Source organism: Linepithema humile, chromosome 2, assembly GCF_040581485.1.
Source record: "Linepithema humile isolate Giens D197 chromosome 2, Lhum_UNIL_v1.0, whole genome shotgun sequence".
Lineage (NCBI taxonomy): Eukaryota > Metazoa > Arthropoda > Insecta > Hymenoptera > Formicidae > Linepithema > Linepithema humile.
In genome coordinates this window covers 35476041-35501048 of record NC_090129.1, presented here as the reverse complement: position 1 = coordinate 35501048, position 25008 = coordinate 35476041, and the positions used below count along the sequence as shown (strand labels likewise).

The 25008-nt window shown below is 35.9% G+C and overlaps 1 protein-coding gene across 9 annotated transcripts in view; it reads right to left on the bottom strand.

The window, feature by feature from the left end:
- Positions 1 to 25008, bottom strand: part of LOC105679342 (uncharacterized) — a 59832-nt gene that overhangs the window by 12340 nt on the left and 22484 nt on the right. For 2 of the 9 annotated variants that reach the window (XM_067350001.1, XM_067350003.1), the window contains exons 2-12: positions 19760 to 19862; positions 16724 to 16783; positions 8650 to 8780; positions 7914 to 8184; positions 7376 to 7496; positions 7066 to 7186; positions 5670 to 5767; positions 4655 to 4799; positions 4224 to 4299; positions 3783 to 4015; positions 3086 to 3164 (exon numbers count right to left, since the gene is read on the bottom strand). In XM_067350001.1, coding sequence (XP_067206102.1) covers positions 3086 to 3164; positions 3783 to 4015; positions 4224 to 4299; positions 4655 to 4799; positions 5670 to 5767; positions 7066 to 7186; positions 7376 to 7496; positions 7914 to 8184; positions 8650 to 8780; positions 16724 to 16783; positions 19760 to 19862 — 1438 coding nt within the window. Of the gene's footprint in view, positions 1 to 762; positions 946 to 3085; positions 3165 to 3782; positions 4016 to 4223; positions 4300 to 4654; positions 4800 to 5669; positions 5768 to 7065; positions 7187 to 7375; positions 7497 to 7913; positions 8185 to 8649; positions 8781 to 16723; positions 16784 to 19759; positions 19863 to 25008 lie in introns of all 9 variants that reach the window. The other 7 variants (XM_067349995.1, XM_067349998.1, XM_067349997.1 and 4 more) reach the window with 7 other exon arrangements.

Below are 25008 nucleotides of genomic sequence, written 5' to 3'. Positions count from 1 at the left end.
ACGCGCTAATTAATTAACACAATTCTATCCCGAAGCGAGTGTTGTGCATTGCATTAGAATTATTCTCTGAAAATTTTATATTTTGATTCAAACTATTATTTTATTTCGACGTAGATGCAATGTAATATAAAAGTCGATTCAAAGCTCTTTCAACGATTAGAATTTTTCACGATACAACAGTTTTTTCGTTGTTATTTAAACTCCGTGTAAAGCATACAATTTCATGCTCTTTCGTATTTAAATTATACGTTCATATTTTGTATTTTGTACTACTAGTCAAATATTCGAGGAATACTCGAATGTGAGCGCGCTTGAAGCGATTCGGATCTCAAATAAAAATTCATATAAAGTACCCACGTTTGTCAATCAATTTCGCTATGTGTACTCGGCGTATATACAAAATTCTTTGGCTAGATCAATGGGTAATTATGCACCAAAAGTAAAATAATCGCGCAACGGTAAAAAAAAGGAAAAAACAAAAAGTGACGCGTGATCGAAGAAATAATCGCGCTGTGAATCGAGCTTCTTACGCCCTGCTTTTCCTGGATCGCTTTGGGTGATCTACAAAAGGTCTACGGCGTGCCTAAAGACGCGAGTCAAAGATCGTGTCGTGATCGAGTCAGGGTGGGTCGGGGTGAATTACAAAACGGGGAGAGAAGGGGACAGAAGGGGACAGAAGGGTTCTTCGTGGTATGCGGTAATTCTGAAATTGTCGGACCGACGTGAGGCGAGCGGGTTCGTGGCCAGGTACAGTGAACGTACATTTGCGATGCGAGGCTTGCGAGGGCCTCCTGTGGAGTGGAGCAGGCCCAGGGCCCGAGGGTGGCGGCGGTAATGGCGGTATAGGCGGCGTCGACAAGCCAGTCGCCGGGGAAACCGTAGTCGCGGGTTCCCGTATGCTCCAACGGACACGTTGGCCTGGCCCCGCCGCGGCTGAAACACCCGCTGCCACTCCTGATCAATCTAATTCACGACACCTCTCCCCGCGATCGTACAATTCTCGTGAGAGAACTTATGAGAGAAAGAGAATAGGGTTTTTTGCGAAAGAGGTTGGATGAGTGGAATAGAGTTTTAATCGCGAGAAGGCAGGCACGATGAAAGACGATGATGATAGTTCTGATGATGATGATGATGATGATGATGATGATGATAATGATGATGATGATGGCGACGACGATGATGATAATGATGATTATGATGATGATGATGATGGCGATGACGATGACGATGACGATGACGATGATGTGAGGTGATGAAGCGCGATAATGATCGATAGCGCAATTGATGCGTGAAAATCGAAGAGAGAGAGAGAGAGAGAGATATATATATATAGAGAGATAGAGAGAGAGAGAGAGAAAGAGAGAGAGAGAGAGAGAAAGAGAGAGAGAGAGATCGTCGTCTACAGAAGATAATGAGCGTGACTTATTGCGTGATGATGGCGATCGTTGATCATCGATGGTGACAAAATCGTGTTTGAGCTTCGCACATTGCTTTTGCGATTACACCGTTGAAATTTCGCACATTTCTGTAGCGATTCTTTAAGCATACACTGATATTGTTGACATTGTATATCGATAATTTCACTGTTAATGAAAATCCATGGGATGTGGAAGGATAATGATGGATCTATGGTTAATTAACGACACATTATATCTCGAATTTTTAACATTATAGATTACGCGATACATTAATTTTCCGTTAAATTATCGTATAACGGCTACATTTGAAACGTCCGCACACAAAGCCAATAGAACACACACAATTATTTTAAACCTTGTTGTTGTTTATTTTATTAGAACTTTATTTTTTATTCTAAGAGTTTACTTTAAATTTTTCATTTTTGTAATTAATGTTGCAGTAAGAATCAAGCATAAAAAACAAATTAGAAAAGAATCATTAACATTGAGAGCACAATTACGATTGATCAATTACACAATTATGTTGAATTCTTTTGTTTGTCACATTGATAATATGATCACTTACTTTTAAAGAAAATTATTGTCTAAATTGTAAAAAGTACATTACAGATATTGTCAAATTGCTTAATGACTAGATGACGATATATTTTCTCAAATTCTTCTTCTTAATATCATTATGAGATGTAATGACGGTCGCGCGTTTATGGATGATGGAATCGATGTGGGAATTTATCGTCATGATTTGTCACATGAGGTGAAATAGAATTTTTTTCGCCCAATTGCGAAGGACGGCGAAGGTTAGGCGAACAGTACGTCGTACGAGTAGTTTTCATACAAAATCTATCGATATAACTACTGATTACTAGACGAGGGTTTTAAAGGCAGCGGCAAAAAGAGAGAGAGAGACAAATAGACAGAACTATCATGCATCTGCCTAAACATTAATGAGACGACGCAATTATAGTAACCGATGCTCACCGCGTTGCAAATGCTTTGCATAAAAATATTTTAGCACGCGTGGAAAAATAAACGTAATAATCAAGTGACATTAAAATTTGAATCTTTTAAATCAATCGGAAAGTATGCTCTTGTTACCTTTTTACATATTTGCAATTAAATTGTTAATGCTGAATGAACTCTGTGAATATAAAATAACTATAGCAAATTATTATTCGTTTCGTATTAAATTTTCACGCAAATAAAAAATCAAATATGAAAAAATTGGAACAAATCCTTTAACACTGGTTTTGTTATTTTTTCACAAATTTTACAAAAAACTGTTTTGTTTTTATATTGTATTTTTACATATAGGATAACGTAAACAATGGCGTGAGAGCGGCGAAATTAAATTAGAAATCAACCTCGCGAGCGGTGAGCATCTTTTTGGTGTACGATTTGTATAAGTATAATAATTATATACGAAAAAAAAGACACGTTTGGCTTTTGAGGCCCAACAAGAGCAGACAGCAGTCTAAAAGGTCGCAGGTAATATAAATATGTAAGTACTCTATCCAGTTTATGCACGAAAATGCAAAGGGGACTCGACTGACAAATTACGAGCTCCAATCGTTTCGGCAATACGATCCCTCGGGCCACTAATCCGATTGGGGATACTCTCGGTACGACTAACGTAAAACGTAACTGTCGTTTGGGTTTGCGCTACTTACTCGGTCGTGGATGCCTTTCAGATTCACCGCTCTTCTCCCTGTGTTCCTTGTCCTTATCTTTCGTCTCTTTTTCCTTCTCCTTGACAAACGAGAGCAAATCCTTTAATATACAAACTTGGCGCAATGATTTCGACGCAGTATCGTAACACTATCGCAACTCTGTTCAAGCAATTTCACGCGTATTAACGTGTCAAATTAAGACAATGTATTTTGAATAACGTGTTTTCTTTTCTTGACAAATTTTGTCCATTAAACAAATTTAATTATGCAAGTTAAATTATGTATATTAAATATGTATAAATTTGCACGAGGAACAGTGAAAAATACGTAGAACATCTATAATTGCACACGTGTGTACATAATCACCAATTTAACCTGACGATTAATTTTAGACATTGAAATATATTTAAAAATATTAAGAGTAGTTTTGAAAAACGTATGTAATTTCTACGTATGTAATTTCTACATTCCTCTGTCTCAAGTATTAATCTGTCAATTGAATTGTGACATAAGCATTATAATTTTACGAATGTATATTTTACATCAATTTTCAAAAGTAAAATCTATTTTATAATAAATATACTGCGTAAACAAATATTAGATTCTCGTTTAACGTTAACGAATACAAAAGGTGAAATTTATTGCAAGAGTTGAAAATTTTTTTCTACGTTTTTTATAATATCGGTGATTGACATACCTTAGCCTCTTTGGTGACAGACGGTGCACGCGGAGGCTGACGTTTGGGCGATCTGCGATCGGTGACAGTCGGGCCGAGGCTTTGCGAGCGTCCGGTTCTAGGACTGTTCTTCGGACTGGACTTGGTTCGCGGTTGAATCTCGTCCCGATGCTCCTTAGCGGCATCGTCGCGCCGTCGTGGAATCACGGGCTCCAGCTTCTCTCTCGTCGGAGAGGGAAGCAGTGCACCGTCACCTTGACAAACAAAAATTTCCTTTAAAATTACTTCGAGAAAAGCGATTGAATTGATTCAGCAAAATATTCGATTCACATGTGATTTATTTGCTTATTTATTAATTAAGAGGATTATAGATATCAATCATCTTTTACGGTCTGTTATGGTGCTGTTGCTCGTTACGTTGTTTTTAAATTAATTAAATCGGTCTAATTATCGACCACGTACCCACACCAGTAGTACGATCGAGATGGTGGCGGATCAAGAAATCCTTTCTTGCGCGAGCGATGGCTCGATCATTATCCTACAACAAAATTAGAATTCGTAAGAAATTTTAAATTCAGATTTATCTCCTGAAATTATAGATGAAGTAATGACAATATTAATTTGTCTATGGAGAGTGGTCCATATTAAAAAAAATTATTTTGGCGTCAAGATGCTAAAAAATAAGAGTTGCAAGAGTTGCTGTTCGAAAAGAAAACGATCGTTCTAGGACACCCTGCATAAATTAACGCGAAAGTAGCACTCAGGTTCTTTTAAAGTCACGGAAAAAGATCACCTGCGTCTCTTACTGCAACTTTGCGGTACTCAAGCGATGCGATGCTCGATAAGAGCCGATTCCGCGAGAATGTAAACTACTCAATGAGACATTTGCATACCGCTTTATCGTCCTGCAATATGCCGTGAATCGGTCTAGTCAATACCGAGGACGGTCGACCCGCCGGTGGCATAGTGGCGATCATGCTGGTGATTGGCGCGACTTTCCTCGTGTTTTCCTTGTCCTTCTCCTCCTTCGTAACTGACCTAAACAGCCGATGGAGAAGCGTCCGTGTGATAATTACGCTCGATCATCGATTCACTTTGAACCGAAGAAACGAACTAGCTAACTACGACAGAACCCGTGTGAAGGTGCGAACACGCTGCGTACTTTTGCAAATTCCTCCGCGAGTGCTGTTCTCGCTTCTCTTGCGAGATCCATGGTGAACGATATTTATGATGAATAAATATAACAAATGTGAATGACGTATGTATAATTTCGATGGCGGTGTTTTTTGTGCGCTCGTGACTATTCGATGTAAAATTCTTGAGTTATTTAAACGCATCGTTAGAGATTCATATTTTTGTCGAAGACAAATTTGAAACAACAGATTGAATCGAGATGCGAGTTGCTTAAAAAAATATATATGATAGTTGATGTTGAAAGTGCGTGCACGGGTGATACACAAAGTGAGATCAAACTATAGATTTATGGAAATATTTTTCACTGTCTCGAAATGAGTTTTTAGTTACAATTTTTTATCTAGAAAATTGTGAAAATTTGTATCTATTTTGTATCTAAAATATTTGCGAAAAATTTAAGTGATAATTTTAGTTAACCGAATTTCACGAAGGCTAAAATTCGAAAGTTGCGCTGAGCGTTAAACGTACTACGTTCTACTGAGAGAATTTTCCGCAACAAGTTGTTTCTGACAAGTTTAACAAATGCATTTCCACGAAACGTTTCGCGTTTTGAACAAGATGGTCGTAGATCACGACGCTTGAACGGCTTCAAAACGAGCGGGATAAGAATAACGTAATTGCGTACAACAACAACAAGAACAACAACAACAACAACAACAACACACAACAACAATGAGTTTCTTGTTGGAAAATGATGGAGCATAGTGTACTGGCCTGGCAAGGGATAGGGCGTTGAGCGCGTGGTTATTGGAGACTCGTTTCCACAGTGAAGCCTCGTCCTCGGCCGCCAGACCGCAACCCCAGTCACGATGCTAATGCAAACCAAAAGGTATCAGCATCTGTTTGTGTTCGTGTGTGTTTGTGTGTGTCGCTATTTCCACGACAATCTAATCTACCACTGGGTGCCGCGACCACACATTCTAAGAGGGATAACACTAAGAGCTGGCCGCACCAATGCCAATCAACATCAGCTCCGATTAATCTGCCTGTTTTCCCATTAAACGAATCATCCTGAAACAGTTGTTCCGGAATGTCCGCTAATCCAGATTAAAGTAATTTTATTGTCTTCTCGTGTATTAGAACGTGAGATAAATAATACATAAAGCGGTAATATTATCTATTTATTTGCTTCTTTGGTCGTGGCGTTATCGTGATGGACATTAATTTTATTTATTTGTAATTTTGAAAAGTGGAAATAATTTTTAAATTCTATAGTGTATCATAATGCACATAATTAATTGGGGATTCAAAAGATTATTTACTTTCGGACAGAATATCAGGACCAGCAAATCTTTCATCTGTGAATTGTTAATTCCGTGAGCTGCAAATTTTTTTCACATTAAATATTCTTATAATTAAAAAAAAAAAATTATCTTTGAATTGGTCAGAGAATTCACATAAATAGAAAGTGACTCGATAAGTCTGGAATGTTTTGAATATTTGGAATGGTTGACAAATCATTAACCGGAGTTAGTTAATTAAACCGTCGGTGCTACTCGGCCTAAGAGGGCATAGAACATGCTCGGAAAAACATTATAAATATTCTGATGCAAACTAAATTTTAAAACTCTACTCGCGAAATTGTGGAATCGTGAAAAATACTTTACAGTTAATTTCGACGCGGAAATCTGTAGTGCAAAATTAAATAACCGACTAGACTCGTACTCGGTGATAGTCGTCGTAGAAGATCTTTAGGTGTGCGACGATTCGATCGAAAGTTGTATAATAGTGAGTTAGAAAATTTTGTATTATATAATGTACAAAGAATGATCGCGTGGCTTAAAGCAAGGATTTGCATCCAGCTTGGCAAACTTGCAACAGATGGGACTTTGTCGTTAGGGGAGACATCGCTGAACAAGGGGAACGATACAAAGCATGCATAATTTCGACGATTGGAGGGTTATTCGCCGATGCACGAGTGCTGACGAATTAAACTCGACGGCCCTAACGATTGAATCGAACAGTTGTATCCGGATGGACGCGAGGAATACAAGATGATCGACCGGGGAATGAATACCATGTGGGGAAATATGGTACGCGCGATAACTCGAGGAGACTGTGGCTCGATTCCGGAAAATGACGAAACAAATCACGTTCTCCCACAGATTACCTTGTACTCGTCGGCGAGTCGCCGGAGCTCGAGCACCTCCGTCGTGGGAAATGGTCTCGGCTGCGCTTTGCCGGGCGCCTTATTGTCCGATATCCGTACGGTTCTACCTGACCTTTTACCCCTGCAAATAATCAATTTTGCGTGTAATGATCGTGCGACTTGCCGCGTCGCATCTTCACAATCGGGATCGTCGTAGATGCTCTTTTATTATTTTTTTTATTTTAAATTTCGTTTCCCCGTTTCGTTACTTTCTTACGGAGGGTATCGCGCACGGAATTTTTGAGCGCAACCCCGTAACTGACAATCTGACCTGAAAGCTATTTTCAAATCCGACAAGTCCTCCTCGCGCTCGTCGCCCTCCGGTACCACGCCGTCGATCGTGTCCGTTCCGGTGCCGCCTACCAGCGGTTCCAGCTCTGACGCCTGAACCCCTGTGAGGAATGTTGGAAAAAAGACGCGCTTTAAATAACGTGCAATTAGACGGGGCAATATTTTTCTTTGCTAGAAACATTTCTCTGTCTTTTGTTCGGTTATCGTATATTATTACAATAAAGTTCTTCTCGACAAATTGTCGCAAACGTATAGTTTGCAAATATTGTAGTTACATATAGCTCCTCACATAAATATAATCGAAATATAATCACATTATATATAATTAAACCCTGGATGTATTAAATCTTGGATGATGAGATCGTATTTTACAGTTTAGTGCTAATTTTTTTTCAACTATATTATCGAGAGATTGATATTTGTAAAATTATAAATACATTATATTCAACGAACTTGCGAAATTTTCTCGATTTTTTTTTTGGTTGAGACGGTAGATTGTCATAACAATGAATACGTACCATCGCGCTTGTGATCGAAATCGCCGGGTCGTTTCTTGTGAACCGGTGCGGGTCCGCTAGGCGCCATGCCCTGCTTAAGGGCACCCATGCTGAGCGATTTCCTCGGTGGACCCGTGGTGCCTGCGGGAACTCCTGCCGCTGGAATCGGCGCCTGGGTCTCGCCATTCGTCAGCTGCGATCTCCTAGGCCAGGCGAACTGCAGTCGGTATTCGGTGCTGATACGAGATATCGCCTTGCTGAGCTGACTCGGTGGCAGTGCCGACGTAACTTCCTGCGGTGCGAAAGCCAATATTTCACGCTCAATTAACTCTCCGACGCACACATTGAAATGACTCCGCTCTTAAATTTCATATTAAAATTTATATTAATCATAAATATGCTCTTAAAATTCATTTTAATTTATCAAAGGTTTTGATTTATTATTTATTATTCATTAATTTTATTTTTTTCTCGACATTAATTTATTTTTCATTCTTGGATTCAATTGAATTCTTCATGCTGCGTAATGCTGGCCGAGCTAAAACAGTAATTGTTTCTGTGAACAGAATACTTTTTTGTGCATTTATAGCAAAACAAAAAAAACAAAAAAACCGTTTAATCGCTCAATTATCTTATCGTTGCAAATGTAATCATTTTTGTATTCAATATTTTATATCTTACGAATGACGCCAATAGCAATCAAAAGGTTAAAGTTTTTATTTTATCTTTTATTTGTCAAATTACACGCAGTCCGTACCTTGTCAGCTACGACATTCGAATCGACGGCATCGATACCACCGCCGTCCGCCGCCGTGATAAATTCGTGTGTCCTGTAAGCGAGCTCCGGGCATTTCTTTCGCCTGGGTAACGGTGGTTCCAAGGTCGGTCCTGCAAAATTTACATCATTCTTAAATTACAAACTTCCCCACCTTTCTCGAAACAAACTAGAAACGTCGTCGCTTCGTTTGGTCTCTCGATCGTATACGCCCGAAATCATATAGTTATTTAGACCTTGTACAACATTTTCAATCGCAGCACTGATTAAATATCTATCAAATGCGATGTCCAAATTCATATTTTAACAATGTTCGTTTGATCACTCGTTTCCTCGAGGGAGAAATTGGCGCGTCTAAGAGATTCTTTACAGATAATTAATTAACTTGATACCGGGATCTGGCTTGTAAACTAATTATGACTCTCGATGATTATAGTTCGCTTTTTATTTTAAATTTACCTTTGTGTCGCTTTTCGAGCGACAATTGCAAGTGTATTTATGCAAGTTTGCAAGCTTATCTTCTCGACGGAAAATAATTCTCGACGATCGAGGCACCTTGAAGAAGTTCCGACTGACTTTCTAAGCGTGATTGCAAGCAAGAAAGTACAAAAGCCGCTACATTTGTTGTAACAAAAAAGCAGCGACGGAGATATTGTGGAGGGGATTGTGGAGTTCTTGCGGCGTTTTAATGTCGCATAAAATGACCTTTAAGATAAAATGACGCTCGTGGAAAATCGGGGCGATTTTAAGCGGCATGCAGGAGAGCTCTCGGCAAAGCGGGTAGAACGTGACGGCGAGCGATAATGATGAAAAATCGCGGAGATAGGAAATGTTATCTAACAATGGAGTGCGTATTCTTCTCGCGAGAGAAACTTTCGCTTGTCGACTTTACAGTTTCACGGTGACGTTATAGGCGTGTTCGTTAACCGGACGTCTTTGCGATTTCGTCTGTTTTTTTTTTTTGGTTCCACCGGTTTCCCGATTCATTGTTTTCCCTCGTGTCAACGTAATGCCTTTTCAGAAGCGATTTAGCGGTGTGTTTAGCGGTAAATAATTAGCGTCGCGCAATTTGTTTTATCTTCCCTCTCTGTTAGCTGCTTAACAATTGATGTTTCGCAACCGAGAATGAGACGATCGAGTTACCGTAAGCTTATATTATCTGATTAATCGCTATTGAAAATTACTTCTTTACTTTCACAAAGGCGAAATTTCCATTATAGAGTTTTATCTTATAGAAAATTCGGCTAGATGAAAATTTGGAAGTTTTGCATCGAGATTCTTTAAACTTTGTCTGCTAGCTTGATTTTATGCTCGTGCTCGTGAATTTATAATAATTAATATTAAGAGACATCAAAGCTCTATAACAACTAGGTCTAACTGTAATTTGGCTATTTTTTTAGTGATCAAATTTACAAAAGGTAATTGTGTGTAAATTTATTTGTTATTTATAAACTCAGTCATCAAAAATCACATTTGCATTTTTGCATATTTGCATATTTTGCATATTTGCATTCACAAATCATATTTGAATTTTTTCACTTAAATTTTGAATCCATCGCCTAAGTGTAAGTATATTTTCTTCCAAATCGTTCTGTATACAAGTTTTAAGAAAGATATGCTGCGTAAACTAGAGAATCGCGTATCATACAAACGGGTGTTATTTTTCGCGAAAAACCGCGAAACAGGTCGTCTGTAAAAAATGAGCGCGCACGGCACTCGGCATTGTGTACAAATCAAGCGCGCTGCGTTTTATTTCCGCTAGCCACGACATGTCACAGAGACGATTCCTACGTTCAGCCACACTATTTTTATGGTTCGATGCCGTTGGCAGTAAGGTGTATTTACGGGATCGATGCAATACGCGTCGCGCCGCATACGTCAGTAAGTAGGCGTAGCTTGTCATTTTACCATCCCTGCGCGGAGTCTTATCCACGGAATAAATCGCCGAGTAGAAAACAGCGAAGCAAAGATCGCTAAATACCTTCATTATATATCTTCATATAAATAACTAATTGATTTAGATTTGAATTAAATTTTTTCTCATCACAAGAAATTTATTAGAAATTAAAAAGCAAATTTTACTGGACTTTGCAGATTGAGGATTCTATGACAATTGTCGAATAAAAAATTGCTAAATAAATACCTTGATTAAATATCTCGTTCCAATCAAGATCTGAATTAAATTCTTATTACAACAAAGTTTACTGTAAGTTAAAAGTCCGAGTGAATCGGCGTCGGATGTAAGATGCGGGAACAGCTATGTTTACCACAGGAATTCTGAAACAGTTGCTGATCTTAGCATCCTTGCACACGTATTGCGAGATGAACAGATCTAAAGAGTTATTCTTTCAATATTTTTTATTGAAACTTAATTCCCAGTAATCAATCATTCAATTGAAGACCGAATTACGAAATAACACCGGCGCCGCTGGCTTTTTTCGATTTTGCACCGTAGAGAAATTACACCAACCGAATTTGCATTCTCGCTTACATGAAACGCGGAAAATTTGCGCGATGAACAATTACGGGACCGATTCTCACGCTCGTCGATGTACCACAGGCCAGTTTTGTGCCACAGGCTATCGACGAACGAGAGGATTTCTGTGCTATCAGCGACCAACGGTAAATGATAAGCCCACAGTCTCAATAAAGTTCTCTCTCTCTCTCTCTCTCTCTCTCTCTCTCTCTCTCTCTCTCTCTCTTTGATTCGTTGAGCGCGAATCAATTATCGTTGCAGTTGCATTTGCGTTTCATCGAACGCAATCACTTGAACGATTTTTAGTGAAGGAAAAGAGGAACTTCATAAGCGAAATCTAATAGCCAGTTTATCATAAAATTTTATTAGGAAGCTGTTTACTGTAATAAATATTTAATAATTATATTTGAAAGTACAATGTATTTACAAACGTTTCGGCCTGAAAAAAATTTTTGACTAGCTTTTTAACTGTTAAACAATATGTTTCTTTCATTTTCTACTCTTCCATCTCATTATTTTTGGATTGGCATAAACACCGATGACATTAATTCATTACAATAAAAAATTTTTTTTTATCTTTATTCGCTGATCCTGCTAAAATATATGCGTTGCGTATCTCAAGTTTTAATATGATTCACGTCATTTTATTTGCTAAATTATTGCGTGCAATTGCTATTCATTATTATTGTGCACTGAAGAAGGCCTGACATGAGATCGAAACGTTTGTAAATACATTGTACTTTCAAATATGATTATATAATCTTTCGCACAAAGATCTTGCATTCTGGTTCTTTATGCTTCTATTAATTTTAATTGATTGTTTTAATCATTTGAGCTTTGTTATACTTTTAATATTTAATAATTTTTACTAAAACTCTTCTGTCTGGATTTATATTAGCGCAAAACATTTACGAAAAAGAAAAGAAAAAATTAAAAAAAATTGTACAGTTATAAAAATTATCATTTTGATAGTTTAAAATAAAAATTATATTTAATATTTAAAATTAAAAATCATAATTTTAATGTTGATCATTCAAATAAACTCTGTTATACAAAAAAAAATTTATTTTATTGTTTTAATCTGATGTGTTTTTATATGTTTTAAATTTTTAATTTTTAAAATTATAATTTGCGCTTTTGTGAAAGTCAATTTAGAAGAAATAATTTATATTCTATACAAAAATGCACAAATACTTGTTTAATTAGAAATGCGCCTAATTTTAGTAATTAATATATACATATACGAGAACGTCGTTTAAAATAATAAAAATATAAGCAGTAGTAGCGGCTACGGTGACTAAAAATAATTAATGGTACTGCTAATTGTGATTAAATAGCTCGCAGTTATAATTAATCATAGTTTTATTTCTGAAAAAGATACAAAAGAAAAATTACAATTATCACTTACTCGACACAAATATTGCAAGTAGATTATGACAGGTGGTTTAATAGTTGATAATTAATGCTAATGGTCCGGGTGACGTAATTTACTGTTATCGCGATGCGCGCGGCATTTCAATTGCGTCTCTGAGCGTATTGCAAGTGATACGGATGCGATCGCATGAATACAAGCGTTCTCATTACCAAACTGTATATTGATCATTATCTATATTCGTCGATTCACGTATATTTTTTATTATACTGACTGCCGCAGGGATATAAATCACGTTGTATTTTCTTGGAAATTATGGTGTTTAGATATAATTTTAAAAGTTATATATTCTTAATTTAATTTGACGAGTTTGAATACGAATTAAGTGGAAGATATATAAAAATATTTGTCATTTGCGTGCAACAAAATAAAATTGTCACTTGTATTACTACAGCTACTAAGGAAATAGAGATATCACCCATATATGTATCATGTAGCAAAATTTTATTCAAACAAGGTTTCAATTTTTGAGAAAGATTACTTACGCTATTTCGTTCCCGAAGACCAAATAAATATTAAATATATATCTGTAAGATCACTTGGTCTTTGCGGAGCTCAGAAACATGTCGAATAATCGACAGTGTAATTTCCACATCAAAAGGCGAACAATTCGCGATCATCGTAGAAAAGTGGGTCACTACATTGCCTGACAAATTTCCTATTTTCGCTCTTACGCGGGAGCCGTAACATTTCCATAAAACGGACCTTAAATTCCTAAGAATCTTATCGAAAACGATCTACATAAAAGGTTTAGCCGCAGAAAAAAAACTGCGATAAGACATTTTGCGTCATTTCTTCAAGATTCCAGACGCGATAAATGCAAGCTGTCCCAGATACGAATCTTCCTCCGATCGTGATGACGATTAATCGTCGCAGATCGACGATCATGTCCATTTTGCGGATGACAGGTGATATTTCAAAAGATCCAAGCGGCGAGATTTATTGCTGCGGTCTAATTGAATCATGCACAGGAGAAAATAAGAACAAAATAATTTAAGTGATCGTGGCATGACAATAATTCTATTAATAATTTATTAGCCTTTAATTTATTGGTTTATTGTTGTCGTCTTTTAATAATTGTACAACAAGCATTAAATGAATTGTCACTTCTTAATTATAACGTTACTATTATTATTGGAAGTTTATTTTACTTTTTATTAGAAAATGTGTTTTGATGTTGCGAATCTTTCAAAGTTATTCTTGTAGCTACAATTGCATTAGAAGTTTCGATTTCTCGCGACAGCCCGTTATCCAAATTATTCCAATATTGGGATTGGTTTGAATAAATCTTGGAAATGGCTGATCCTGATTTGCTATTGTTATTCCCTCCGATCCGCATGCATGATTCAATTGCAACGATTAATCGCTACTACAATCGGCCTGAAGTCCAAGGGGAACGTATATCTATAGGCAAGCGCTCGGTAAGTTTCGTGCAGGTAAATGCGAGAGCACCGTGTGTATATATATATATATATATATATATATGTATATAATATATATATATCGCGCTCCACTCTATATTGGATAAGTCGACCAGTAGATAAAGATATTTCGACGTAGATGCGGGAGCGAGATAGCCGATGATTTGTGATCGCGGCGAGTTACACGTAGATTCAACACTTAGGCTCAAATGACATTCCATTTATTAGTTCTGTAGAAAATCAAGGTCGTAATTCAATTCGCAATTTTTGCAAACGTTTTTGCACTTTTGTGTTTCGCACAAAATTAAAAGCGACTGCTAAAAGTTGATGACCCAATTCGAAAACAATTAAAAAGTTTCAATTTGGTGGAATAGACGTTTATTCGATAATTATTCGATTTATTGAAATATGTATTAACGCTAAATGATTTATTTTATGTTAATGAATTATTAGAAGCAATAATTGGATTTTATGAGTTTGACGTAAATTTTATTGTAAACAAGCGGAGTGTGTTTCGAGTTGTTATTTTCTCGAACTGGGCCATCGAGATGTTTTCGTTGTAGAAAAATGTCCTGTCAGGAGGATTTGTTACAGAGGATCGTCCTGGTAAAATTTTTCATGATGCACGTTTACATTAGAACTCAGACAAAATATTTGAATGTTTTGTATGTTCAAACTATTCAAACAGTTTGAAGCAAAACGGATGAGTATCTACTTTGCACATATTGCACAGTTCGAATGTAAGCAGTGATCGATCTGTAACATTGACCCGTAAAAGGTCTTGAAAATTCTGATTAAAAATAATAATGAAAATTTTAATAAAAAAGTAAAAAGATATTAATTTCTATTATAAGATACTTTATTTTAATTGTCCGCAAACTGTTAATAAAAGAAATATTAGACATATAAGCGAGAAATGTTTGTAAAATATGATAGTTTGCAGGCAAATAAAATAAAATATGTCAAACTAGAAATCGATATTTTTTATGCATTTTTATTAAAGAAATATCCACTACAGAATGAAATAAATTAATTGACGAAAATTTGGAGATATAATTTTAAATATATTTAAATTAATCCGAACTGTTCAGCGAACTGCTCGAGCATTTAAAATTTCCAAACACTAGTTTTCGCCATATACATATTTATCGACGAATATATTTCAGTTTTATTTTTAATCGTTCAAATGATACTTTCTTCCGCACGAAAAACAAATGCGACACGAAAATAAAGTCGAAGGTATTTAACGTTTGACGACAATAGATGACAGGTGAACGAATATTTTCTATAAAACAAAATATAATAGATTCAATCGAGAATATCGTCGTCATGCTGGGAACTCTTATAGCAACGATAACTCAAAGATAAGAATTTGGTATCATTGGATTGAAGTATGAGAAAAAGATTTATAGATTTTGTTAATAAACGGAAAGTAAAAGTAAAAGTATCGTAGTAAAACTTTTATTGAAAGTAAAAAAAGTAGTATAAAGAAGTTAAATATTTATTCATATTTTGCATGACTTATACCTTGTTTTTTTTTTATATTAATATTATCGCAACGAATGTACAAATAATGTACATTTATATGTATCATAAAATTATGCACGCCTTGAATCTTGTTATTTCACGAATATTATTCTGACTAATCATAGCTTACCGGAGTGATAACGAGTTTCGTGTGTGTATTTTCGTGCAGGCAAACGGGAGTTTGTCATGATGAATGATTGGCACGAATGATTGTTGAGGTAAACACGAAATTGAGATATGTTGCGATATATCATTCGCACTCTAAATATTGCCAGCCGTTTTTTTTTTTCGTCGAACGATTATACTACACTTCTAAAAAAATCAAAATTTTATCTGATAAGCGGGATCACCAAAAATTCGCCAACAAAATTTATAGAGGCGAGATATGGGAATATGCTTTTTTTATTTTCTGCAAATAATCGAAATCAAATTTATAAAACTAGTTCGTGTGGGAGCAGGTAAGCTTCTCGTTGTTGGACGAAATGAAAGATTCGATCGATCGACGTCGTAATGACCGCAATTCTGCGAGCAGTCATCAATGATCTCTTCCAAGTCAAAGAACTACGTAATGTTTGTCATTGTGCGAAAATCAATGCTTAGAGAAGCATCGTGTTATGTGAATGTCAGCATTGAAGAGGGAATAAATGAAATAAGTAGAAAAAGACAATTTTACAGCGGCGCCTAATTTACCAATAAGGGACTATCTACTAATAATTGTATTAAATCGTTGGAAAAGTTTTATCGGTTTTCACGTAAGTCGTTAAGACTTTTATGAAATTGGAACTTAGCGTTCCTCAAGCCTTCAAATGCTTCATTCTAAAATAAATTACTGAGGCCGAGAGAACTTTTACAACAATTCAATACTCAATTAACTTTTTCACTGTTTTTTACCTTCTTATTCAATATATGAATAATATGTACAAATAATGAACAAAAATATTATATATATATATATATATATATATATATACATATATATTTTAATAAACAACATTTGGACTTTGACAGAAGCATTACGTCCAGTGAAAAAGTTAACATTTAGCTACAAGCTCTTTTTGCCAGCCAGCAAACAAAACAGCGGACTCGGAATTAGCAGCTGGGAAGAGGGGGCTCTCTCCGGGGTGTTAGGTGAGCGAAAACAAACCGAAATGAAAACCTGAGCATTTGCGTTTTGCGTAGCTCCGAATCGTTCCGTCTTACCTTCGCTGTTCTCATCCTCGGTTGACTTGGCCGATTGTAGCTTCGCGCTCGGTTGCTTCGCTGCAATCAAAATTCGCAGCTGGCACCGCGTTCTCTTTTTTCCTTTTCCCTCTCTTACTTTTCTTTCGCCCTCCCTTTAGCGTTCGCTTTTTTTTCTTTCGCCTGACTGACTGACTCTTCGCCATGATCGATCACACAACCCTAATCTCAAGGTCGGTCGGGAAATTCCGGGTGTAACTACTGTGTGCGCATGTGTATGTGTAGCTATTGAAATTCACCGATATTTCTTTTCGAATGCGAAATTCTACTTTCCACCGTATCGCAAAATATCGACAAGGGATTGTAGTGACAGTGAAAACGATGACTCACAGTTGTCTGCTGTTCGGTGAGTAGAAAGAGGACTATCATTTTCGTTGAAACTTTTTCGGGAGTCGACGATATGATACTTTTTCTAAACTGTCAGTGGTGTCGTGAATAACATAACGATGACATGTCGCAATGACATATCCAGTAATGATATTTTTTTCTGGTTGACAAAGATTGCGTCATTTTCCAGTTAATTAAGATTTGTATATGCGCTGTCATTTTATAGACTGTATGCAATTAACTATCAATACATAAGAAAAAGCAACAAGAGCCACTGCTGGATGATCAGCAGAAAACCATATATTGCAGAAAACCATATATTGCAGAAAAACATATATTTCAAATACAAATAATAACAATAAATGTTTTGGCATGAATATCAAGCCAACCTCAGTGTAAAATATTGATGTTCGCAATACAAATCATTCAGCAGTGGCTCTTGTTGCCTTTTCTTATGTATTGATAGTTAAATCATATGAGCTTTTAAGAATTTTATGCAATTAAATTTGATAAATTGCAGTCTTCTTTTTTCTTCATTTACATCCAAGAATCAAACATCATGACACCTCTGGCGATACTATCGATGAACTAATTCTGCCAGCTCACGTTAAAAGAAAAAACAAAGAAAAAAAAGACAAAAGAAAAACGTTTGCGAGTGATGATCACACGGGTGGAAGGGAGCAGAGTTTGATCGCCCACGATCCATGCCGGATTTATTTCATTTTTTTACACCAGAAACGAGCGCCGTCGCCGAGATGGGAAAGTCGACGGTGCGGAATTCATTGCGGCCAAATTGCCTTACATGAAACGAGGTCGCGGAAGATCGCGCGAGATCGTGGACGATTAAATTCGAGTGACGACTAGCTGAGAAATCGATGATCGGTGGAAATGGATTCTGATATAGACATGCTGATAATACTCGTAGTTATTAGCCCTTTGTCAATGATTTTTTTTTGCACCTTTTTTTGTTGGTGTTATAAGCCGTAATGTTCCTTATAAATTAATAAATTATATTAAGAACGCAGACATGAAAATATAATAAAAACAATAAAAAATTTTAGAAAAGATGTAAGATAAATATTAAACTTTTCGTTTTGATGTAAATTAGAGTAAACCAGAAAATTCCGAACTGAATTAGTTGCTTCGATGCGAGATAAATTTTTATTTTTATATCCACTTGTTGTTCCTACTGCGGTTGAAATAAACGTTTTGTAATCTCTGGCAGATTCTTAAGATTCCTTAAATCATGTGGAGAATTCCTAGCTGAAGTCTGCGTTGGAAGGAATTCGCATTCGAGTTTTCTTTTGTGAAAATTATCGTTTCTCATTACAATAGTTTATCTCGCAGCGTTGAATATCAAAATTATAAATATATTTATTATTAAATATTATAAATATTTTTAATCGATACATAATGTATAATCACAAGAATATTATATTCCAGTTAAGTGACAATATTTCATCCATCAGTTGTTATTAACAAGATGAAAGAAATATTTAAAATTAATGATTTTATACGAATATAACGTAATTATTTGCAAATACTTTGACGGGGCCAAAAACCGCATTTTCGCACTTAATCGCGCGTTATCGAAATATTACATCATCGCTCAATCGGATGGAAATGAGGGGAGTCCACCGATTCGATCGACAGTTGGCGTCTGTTCTCGAAAGTTGGGCCCGAGATGGGTCCACGTTGCCGGCAGGTAAAAAAATGCATATCTACTCTGACTTAAGCGTTCACACGTTCACACAAAGACATCAGTATAGGGCAAAGTGAAAACTTCACAACACCGAGAGAACAGATACATGATAATGTATATATATATATATGTATATATATATATATATATATATATATATCACGTAAATTATATGTTGTGATCTAAAAATATTGTGAGCATACACAATATAAAATATATATATATGTTATATAAAAAAATAAGACGACATCATAGTATCGTAGTAAAATCACGAGAATAAAGTGTGTGTGTGTGTGTGTGTGTGTGTGTGTGCGTGTGTGAGTGAGTGAGTGAGTGAGTGTGAGTGAGTGTGAGATGGAGAATGAGTGCGTCCACGGTATGAGTAATAACATGAGTAAACGAGATCACTAAAAACACCCTTACGAGACTAATATAAGGAGAAAAAACTAGTTTAACGAGTAGAATGTATTCTCGGGAGCGTGCACTGGCAATATCTAAATCTTTTTTTCAGAATAGATATCCATTTTACATTCTTATTAAAATAAAAAATAATCATGTACGTCTGTAGAATAGAATTGTTAAATTAGCGATAAATCGGCCGATTCACGCTCGAACGATGCGATAATTTGCTAATCGCATTAAGCCTAAACAGTACAAGTAGATATTTCAATTTTTCTTCGAAATTCTAAAATATATCACAATGTATTTATCAAACTATCAATGTATTTTTTTCTGTGTAACGTTATATTTCAAATTCCTGTAAGAAATTAAAAAAAAATCTCATACAAGAACGCTGCTTATATCGCATTTGCAATATCACATTGTAGTATGTAATTAGTATGTAAATCTTGTTGCGCTTTCTGTCGGCGAACAAATTATTTTCCACTGTTTAGGATTAACGTTCGCTAAAAGTAAGTACAACGAAAGTGTGAATAATGTTTTGTAGTAATTATAAATGTCATACTTACTCGACGGTGGCGGCTGAGGCGCACGTCGCACAACCGTATGCTCCTGATGCGGTCCTGTGTACTCGTGCCATGTGTACGTGCTCCTATATTCCGAATGAAGCTGCTATAACACATAATTAAAGCATGGTTTACTGTTAAAAATCGCGCTAAGGTATATAGTGTGAAATTTGAGACGGTGAAAATGATTTATACTGTTAAGGGGATCCTAAAGTGGTCTGTTTTACCTATTTTTTTCAAATACACTTAACTTTTTTTTGGCTGTGTAGAATGAAAAGTCCTTTTTTGTAAGTAAAGTACATATGTTAATACACTACGGATGGTCGATTTGAAAGAATTTTTCAAGCCACGCAGCCAAAAAAAAAACAAATTTTACGAAAAATAGAAGGTAAAGCAGATACGTCTCTGTTTTACCTTCTATTTTTCGTAAAATTTGTTTTTTTTTGGCTGCGTGGCTTGAAAAATCCTTTCAAATCGACCATCCGTAGTGTATTAACATATGTACTTTACTTACAAAAAAGGACTTTTCATTCTACACAGCCAAAAAAAAGTTAAGTGTATTTGAAAAAAATAGGTAAAACAGACCACTTTAGGATCCCCTTAATAGGAGCGTATTATTGAAATTGGTTATATATTAATTTCATGGTTATACATATAATACTATATGGTCTTTGTTTTATTTCGAATTCCCGTTTCATATTGTTTGATGCTGAAATACATTGTATATTTAATAGCATGTTTATAAAATATTCACAAAAATGGATACAATCGTAAAAAGACTTTCAAATTTTAAAGAAAGAATCATTTTATTTATAATAATTTATTAATTCTTTTTTAATTAATTCAAATAATTTACACAGTATTTCTTACTTTGGTAATACGATATAATTAGATTAATATAGAATTGTTATCAGATTTTATGATCAATAATTTAGAGCATATGTGCAAATCAAATCTCCTTCGTCGTGAAATATTTCTAGCATGGCATTATTCACTGCATCAATTAAAATATGCTACAAGGTTTCGATAGATGAACGGGTCGATGGTTGGGGCTTCCATAATCCATTCGAGAAGGCACCGAATCCGTAATATTCGTGCCAAGCGTAATTATTTTTATCCGAAAGATTAGCAGAGAGCAAAACGGGCTATAATTAAATCCGCCAAATTCGTGAATATAGCTAATTATAAACATTGATATACAATTAAAGCTTCTTCCAATTTGTTTTTGTTTCTTAAAGTTTTATCTCTTACTCGTTGTTTTTATCGACATATTGAAACTTGAGCCAATTTCTTTTGAAAAAAGTTATGTTCTAGTTTAAAAGTAAGTTATTTTTAATTTTTTGTGATTAATATGAACGGTATAGAATTTCATTTTTTAGTTAAGTAAAAGGCATATGTTCCTGCGTTTAATAATTGAAAATAGGTGCGGGATTCAGGCAATAAATAGTATACGTTTCATCGTGAATTCGCTCACAGACGACTATCGATTCTTCGGTGTTCACTTATTAATGGCAATGTGGGGCAACGTTAACCTTTACTATAGGTCGCCGCGCCCAGACGACACAAAGTACAGTACATTTCTTTTTTCTTGTCTTTTTTTAAAGTCATATAAAAAGGGAAAATTGCGGAAAAATTCTAGAATTCTATTATTAGTACCATTACTTGCAGTTTTATCGCATTGGTGTATCAAAATGGAAGTACGTGATGTAATAAAATTAATATCGCGAGTTGAATAAATAAAATTCTTATAAAAATGAAAAAGTACAACATGAATTTGTAATGAAAAATTTTATTATATAGTCAGCCGCACGTAAAAAACTAAAACTAGTTTGCAAGCTCGATGTTAAGATTAAACGCGTCGATTAAATGGAAATCCATTGATGGAAAAGGAAAACACGATGCGATTCAGGGACGAATCCTGATGCGAACTCGTAGGACAATAAGCACTCAGAGTTCCCACGACATCGCGCGATTCGCGACGCATCGATTCCATTGACATTATTAGTGAGGCTTGCGCGTAATCGCGGAATAACGACGAAGAGTTAAATGGAAAAGCGAAACGCCTACAGATATACTTAGTCATCCAAGGAACTTGGATTTGCCGGTCTGTAGTGTCTCTGTCTTTCATTTCAGTTGCGACCCACGCGCACTCCGAAATTGTTCATTGACGAAGCTTGTTAAAATAGCGTGAAAATCTACGTGAAAATATGCGAGTATAAGTCGTAGTGAATCATCCCGTAATAGACCGTCTACTTTAGCTGTTACAAGAATCGCAGGAAATTATGAGTAAAATTGCAAAATTAGAATTAAAGTAAGCGGCATGAATTTTCCAGCATTACGGAAAAATATTTTTAGTAGTTTTTCATTACGAATGATCTAAAATCAGATGTTCCTGTAATAAGAAAATTGGGACGCATAGTTTTCAAATCATTAAGTATCTCGAAAATAAAGAACTTCTGACGATAAATTTCAGAAGAGAAATTAGATACTTTATGCATATATATATATATATTGCTATTGAAATAACTAATTATTCTTAAAATAAAAGAACTGTTATCTTATTTGCAGATGTAAACATTGTGGCAAAACCGAAGTCTCGCTCAACTGGACGTCAACAACTGGATTTCACTAGAACACTGGCAACGATGGGTGAGTTATCAATTTATAAAAATAAAATTTCATATCAAACGTAAATACATTTTTAATAACAAAATGAGTTTTTAACAATGAAGCGGAATCTTAAATGGATTTTACTTTATTGCAAAGTTTAACTTTTATTGAGTTTAGCTAAAGTTCAAAATTAATTACAAAGATATAAAATATTAGAAGTTAGAAAGACAAATCAGCCCTTGAAGATTTTAAAAATTGTTGTGAAATTGAAGAAACTACGATTGCAAGAATATCTTGCGAGTTTAAATTTTTCATTTTGTATACGTAGAGCAATTTTAGGATGTTCTGTATTTTTAATGTTAGGACAAACAAGCAGAGAACAGTGAAGCGAGAGGAGAACAGTGGCTGTCATCGAGAGCGATTTTTGCTAAACTTGCCGACCGTTCTCTCTCTCTCTCTCTCTCTCTCTCTCTCTCTCTCTCTCTCTCTCTCTCTCTCTCTCTCTCTCTCTCTCTCTCTCTCTCTCTCTCTCTCTCTCTCTCTCTCTCTCTCCCCCTCCCTTTCTCTCTTTCTTGCATCGCGTGACGTCCGCGCGGGAGTCGCAATGTGTTTTCTATTTACCACTATCACACCTACGTGTTCCTTCACCGTGTAGTCGTCGGCCATTTATAGACACGATCTCAGCCCATCTCTTTTTACGAGAGATACGCCAAGTAGGATATATTAGAGTCTGCGGATAATTTAGACGAATTACAATGACGAATACGGAATTGAGCGTTTATTTCAATCAGCACGCGAGGTGCATTAGCTTTCATTAACTTTGTTCCCAACAGTTATCTATTATTTTAGGCCTGGCGAGTTTAATTACAATTTGTGAGGTAGCAGATAAACAAGCAAATGTATAAATAAATAGCTTGAGGTATAAATAAATAATTAAATAAATAAGAGTAAGTAACTTGGGTCGACTCCACTATGTCGATTCATGGTGTCAAACCAGGTGAATTAAATACTTGTCTATTTATGTGTTTACGGAACACCTGTTCTTGGGCTTGCCCAGCGCACGCGTCTTTTTCTCCTCTCGTCAACGTTCTGTTACAACGTAATTCTCGATTGATCGAACTTCGACGGAGCAGAGAAATCCGTTTTTCCGGGCGGATGCACGCCGATGAAACATCGACGTGTGATCATCGACGGCGATCCTCCGTCGATCCGGTATCCTTTTGCTTCCCCTCTTCTCTTATCTGTCCCGGCGTGTCTTCGCGTCTCATTAGCTTTCGGGGGCAATTGCCACTAGTAAAGAACGAACCCGAAATCGTTGTACCGCTACACGATGTACAGGGTGTCGGGGGCGAAAGTTACAAATTTCAATGGCGTGTTCCAGGATCATTTTGAGTTGAAGAGTTATACTGACAAGAAAATTACGATGGATCGCGAACGATTATCACATTAGAATTTAAAATACGCATTTCTCGCCGATATAATTATTTTTAATTAATGAATAATGCATGCGCGCGATGTATCCGTTGCAAAGTATCGGATTTTCTTCGTAGCGTTTCTCTTTCGACCTCTTCAAAATTGGCGTGATGCTAAATTGATGCCTGACGCTTCAGCGTGACGTGCTTCCGCATGTAATTATCTTTCTCTTGAGAGTAGACTCTCAACGTCGATATTACATCATCACCTCATAACTTACGGAATTTGGATGTCCCTTTATTCCCGTCCCGGAAATTCATGCCTTCTGCCTCGAATATCGTATTATATTTACGCAGATGTGTCTATAATTTCAAATTATCAAATATACGACAATAAATTGGCTCTACCTTCTGGATATCTTATATGAAAATTGTTAATTAATTATTGTGATTCTTAATTATATTTTTCTTTAAAAAGAAAATTTTCAGGATAAAATACTAAAGAAAAAAAATTCAGCGAGATTTTAGCTTAAAAGTATTTACATTAATTTATTTTTCTTCTATAAATTTCTTTTTATTTATTGAGTTCATTTAGTTTTCTGCGATTACAGTGATTTTCGGATAAATAAAGCGTAGTTTCCGCGGAAGTGATTGTCGTATAATAGCCTTGTCAAGTGTGACACACGAGAAAGTTTCGTGACCAATTAACGCGTATCACATTTAACACCTGACAACAACCTTCGACCGCTATCAGCATTCACACTCTCTATCAACTTTCCAGGTGCATTCGCAGTGTTTGTACATTCACAAGTTCGCTCACCAAGTTTAATGACGAACTTTCCACTACGCGAGTAAGTTTGCGCGCGAATATTTCGATACACGTAATTGCGCAAACAGCGACACCGCAACATCGGACGATTCTGCTATGACAAACAATACTTGCGTTCGCGAGGCGACAACCACCGTGTACAATACCGATCATCGTTATTCGTAATTTAATCGCTGGACGTTATCCAATCATGCTTCCAATAATGAGAGGCGATATAATGTGTCATCAAAAATTATACATCAATAAATGGCGAGCAAAATTACAGGCCGCGAAAAAATGAATAGCAACCAATAATTATCCTTTACGAAGCAATTTAATATACGTGATAATGAAATATTGCAGTAGAATTTTTAATTAATATTGATTTATAAAACTCGCCTTAATAAATAAGCAACGAAGAA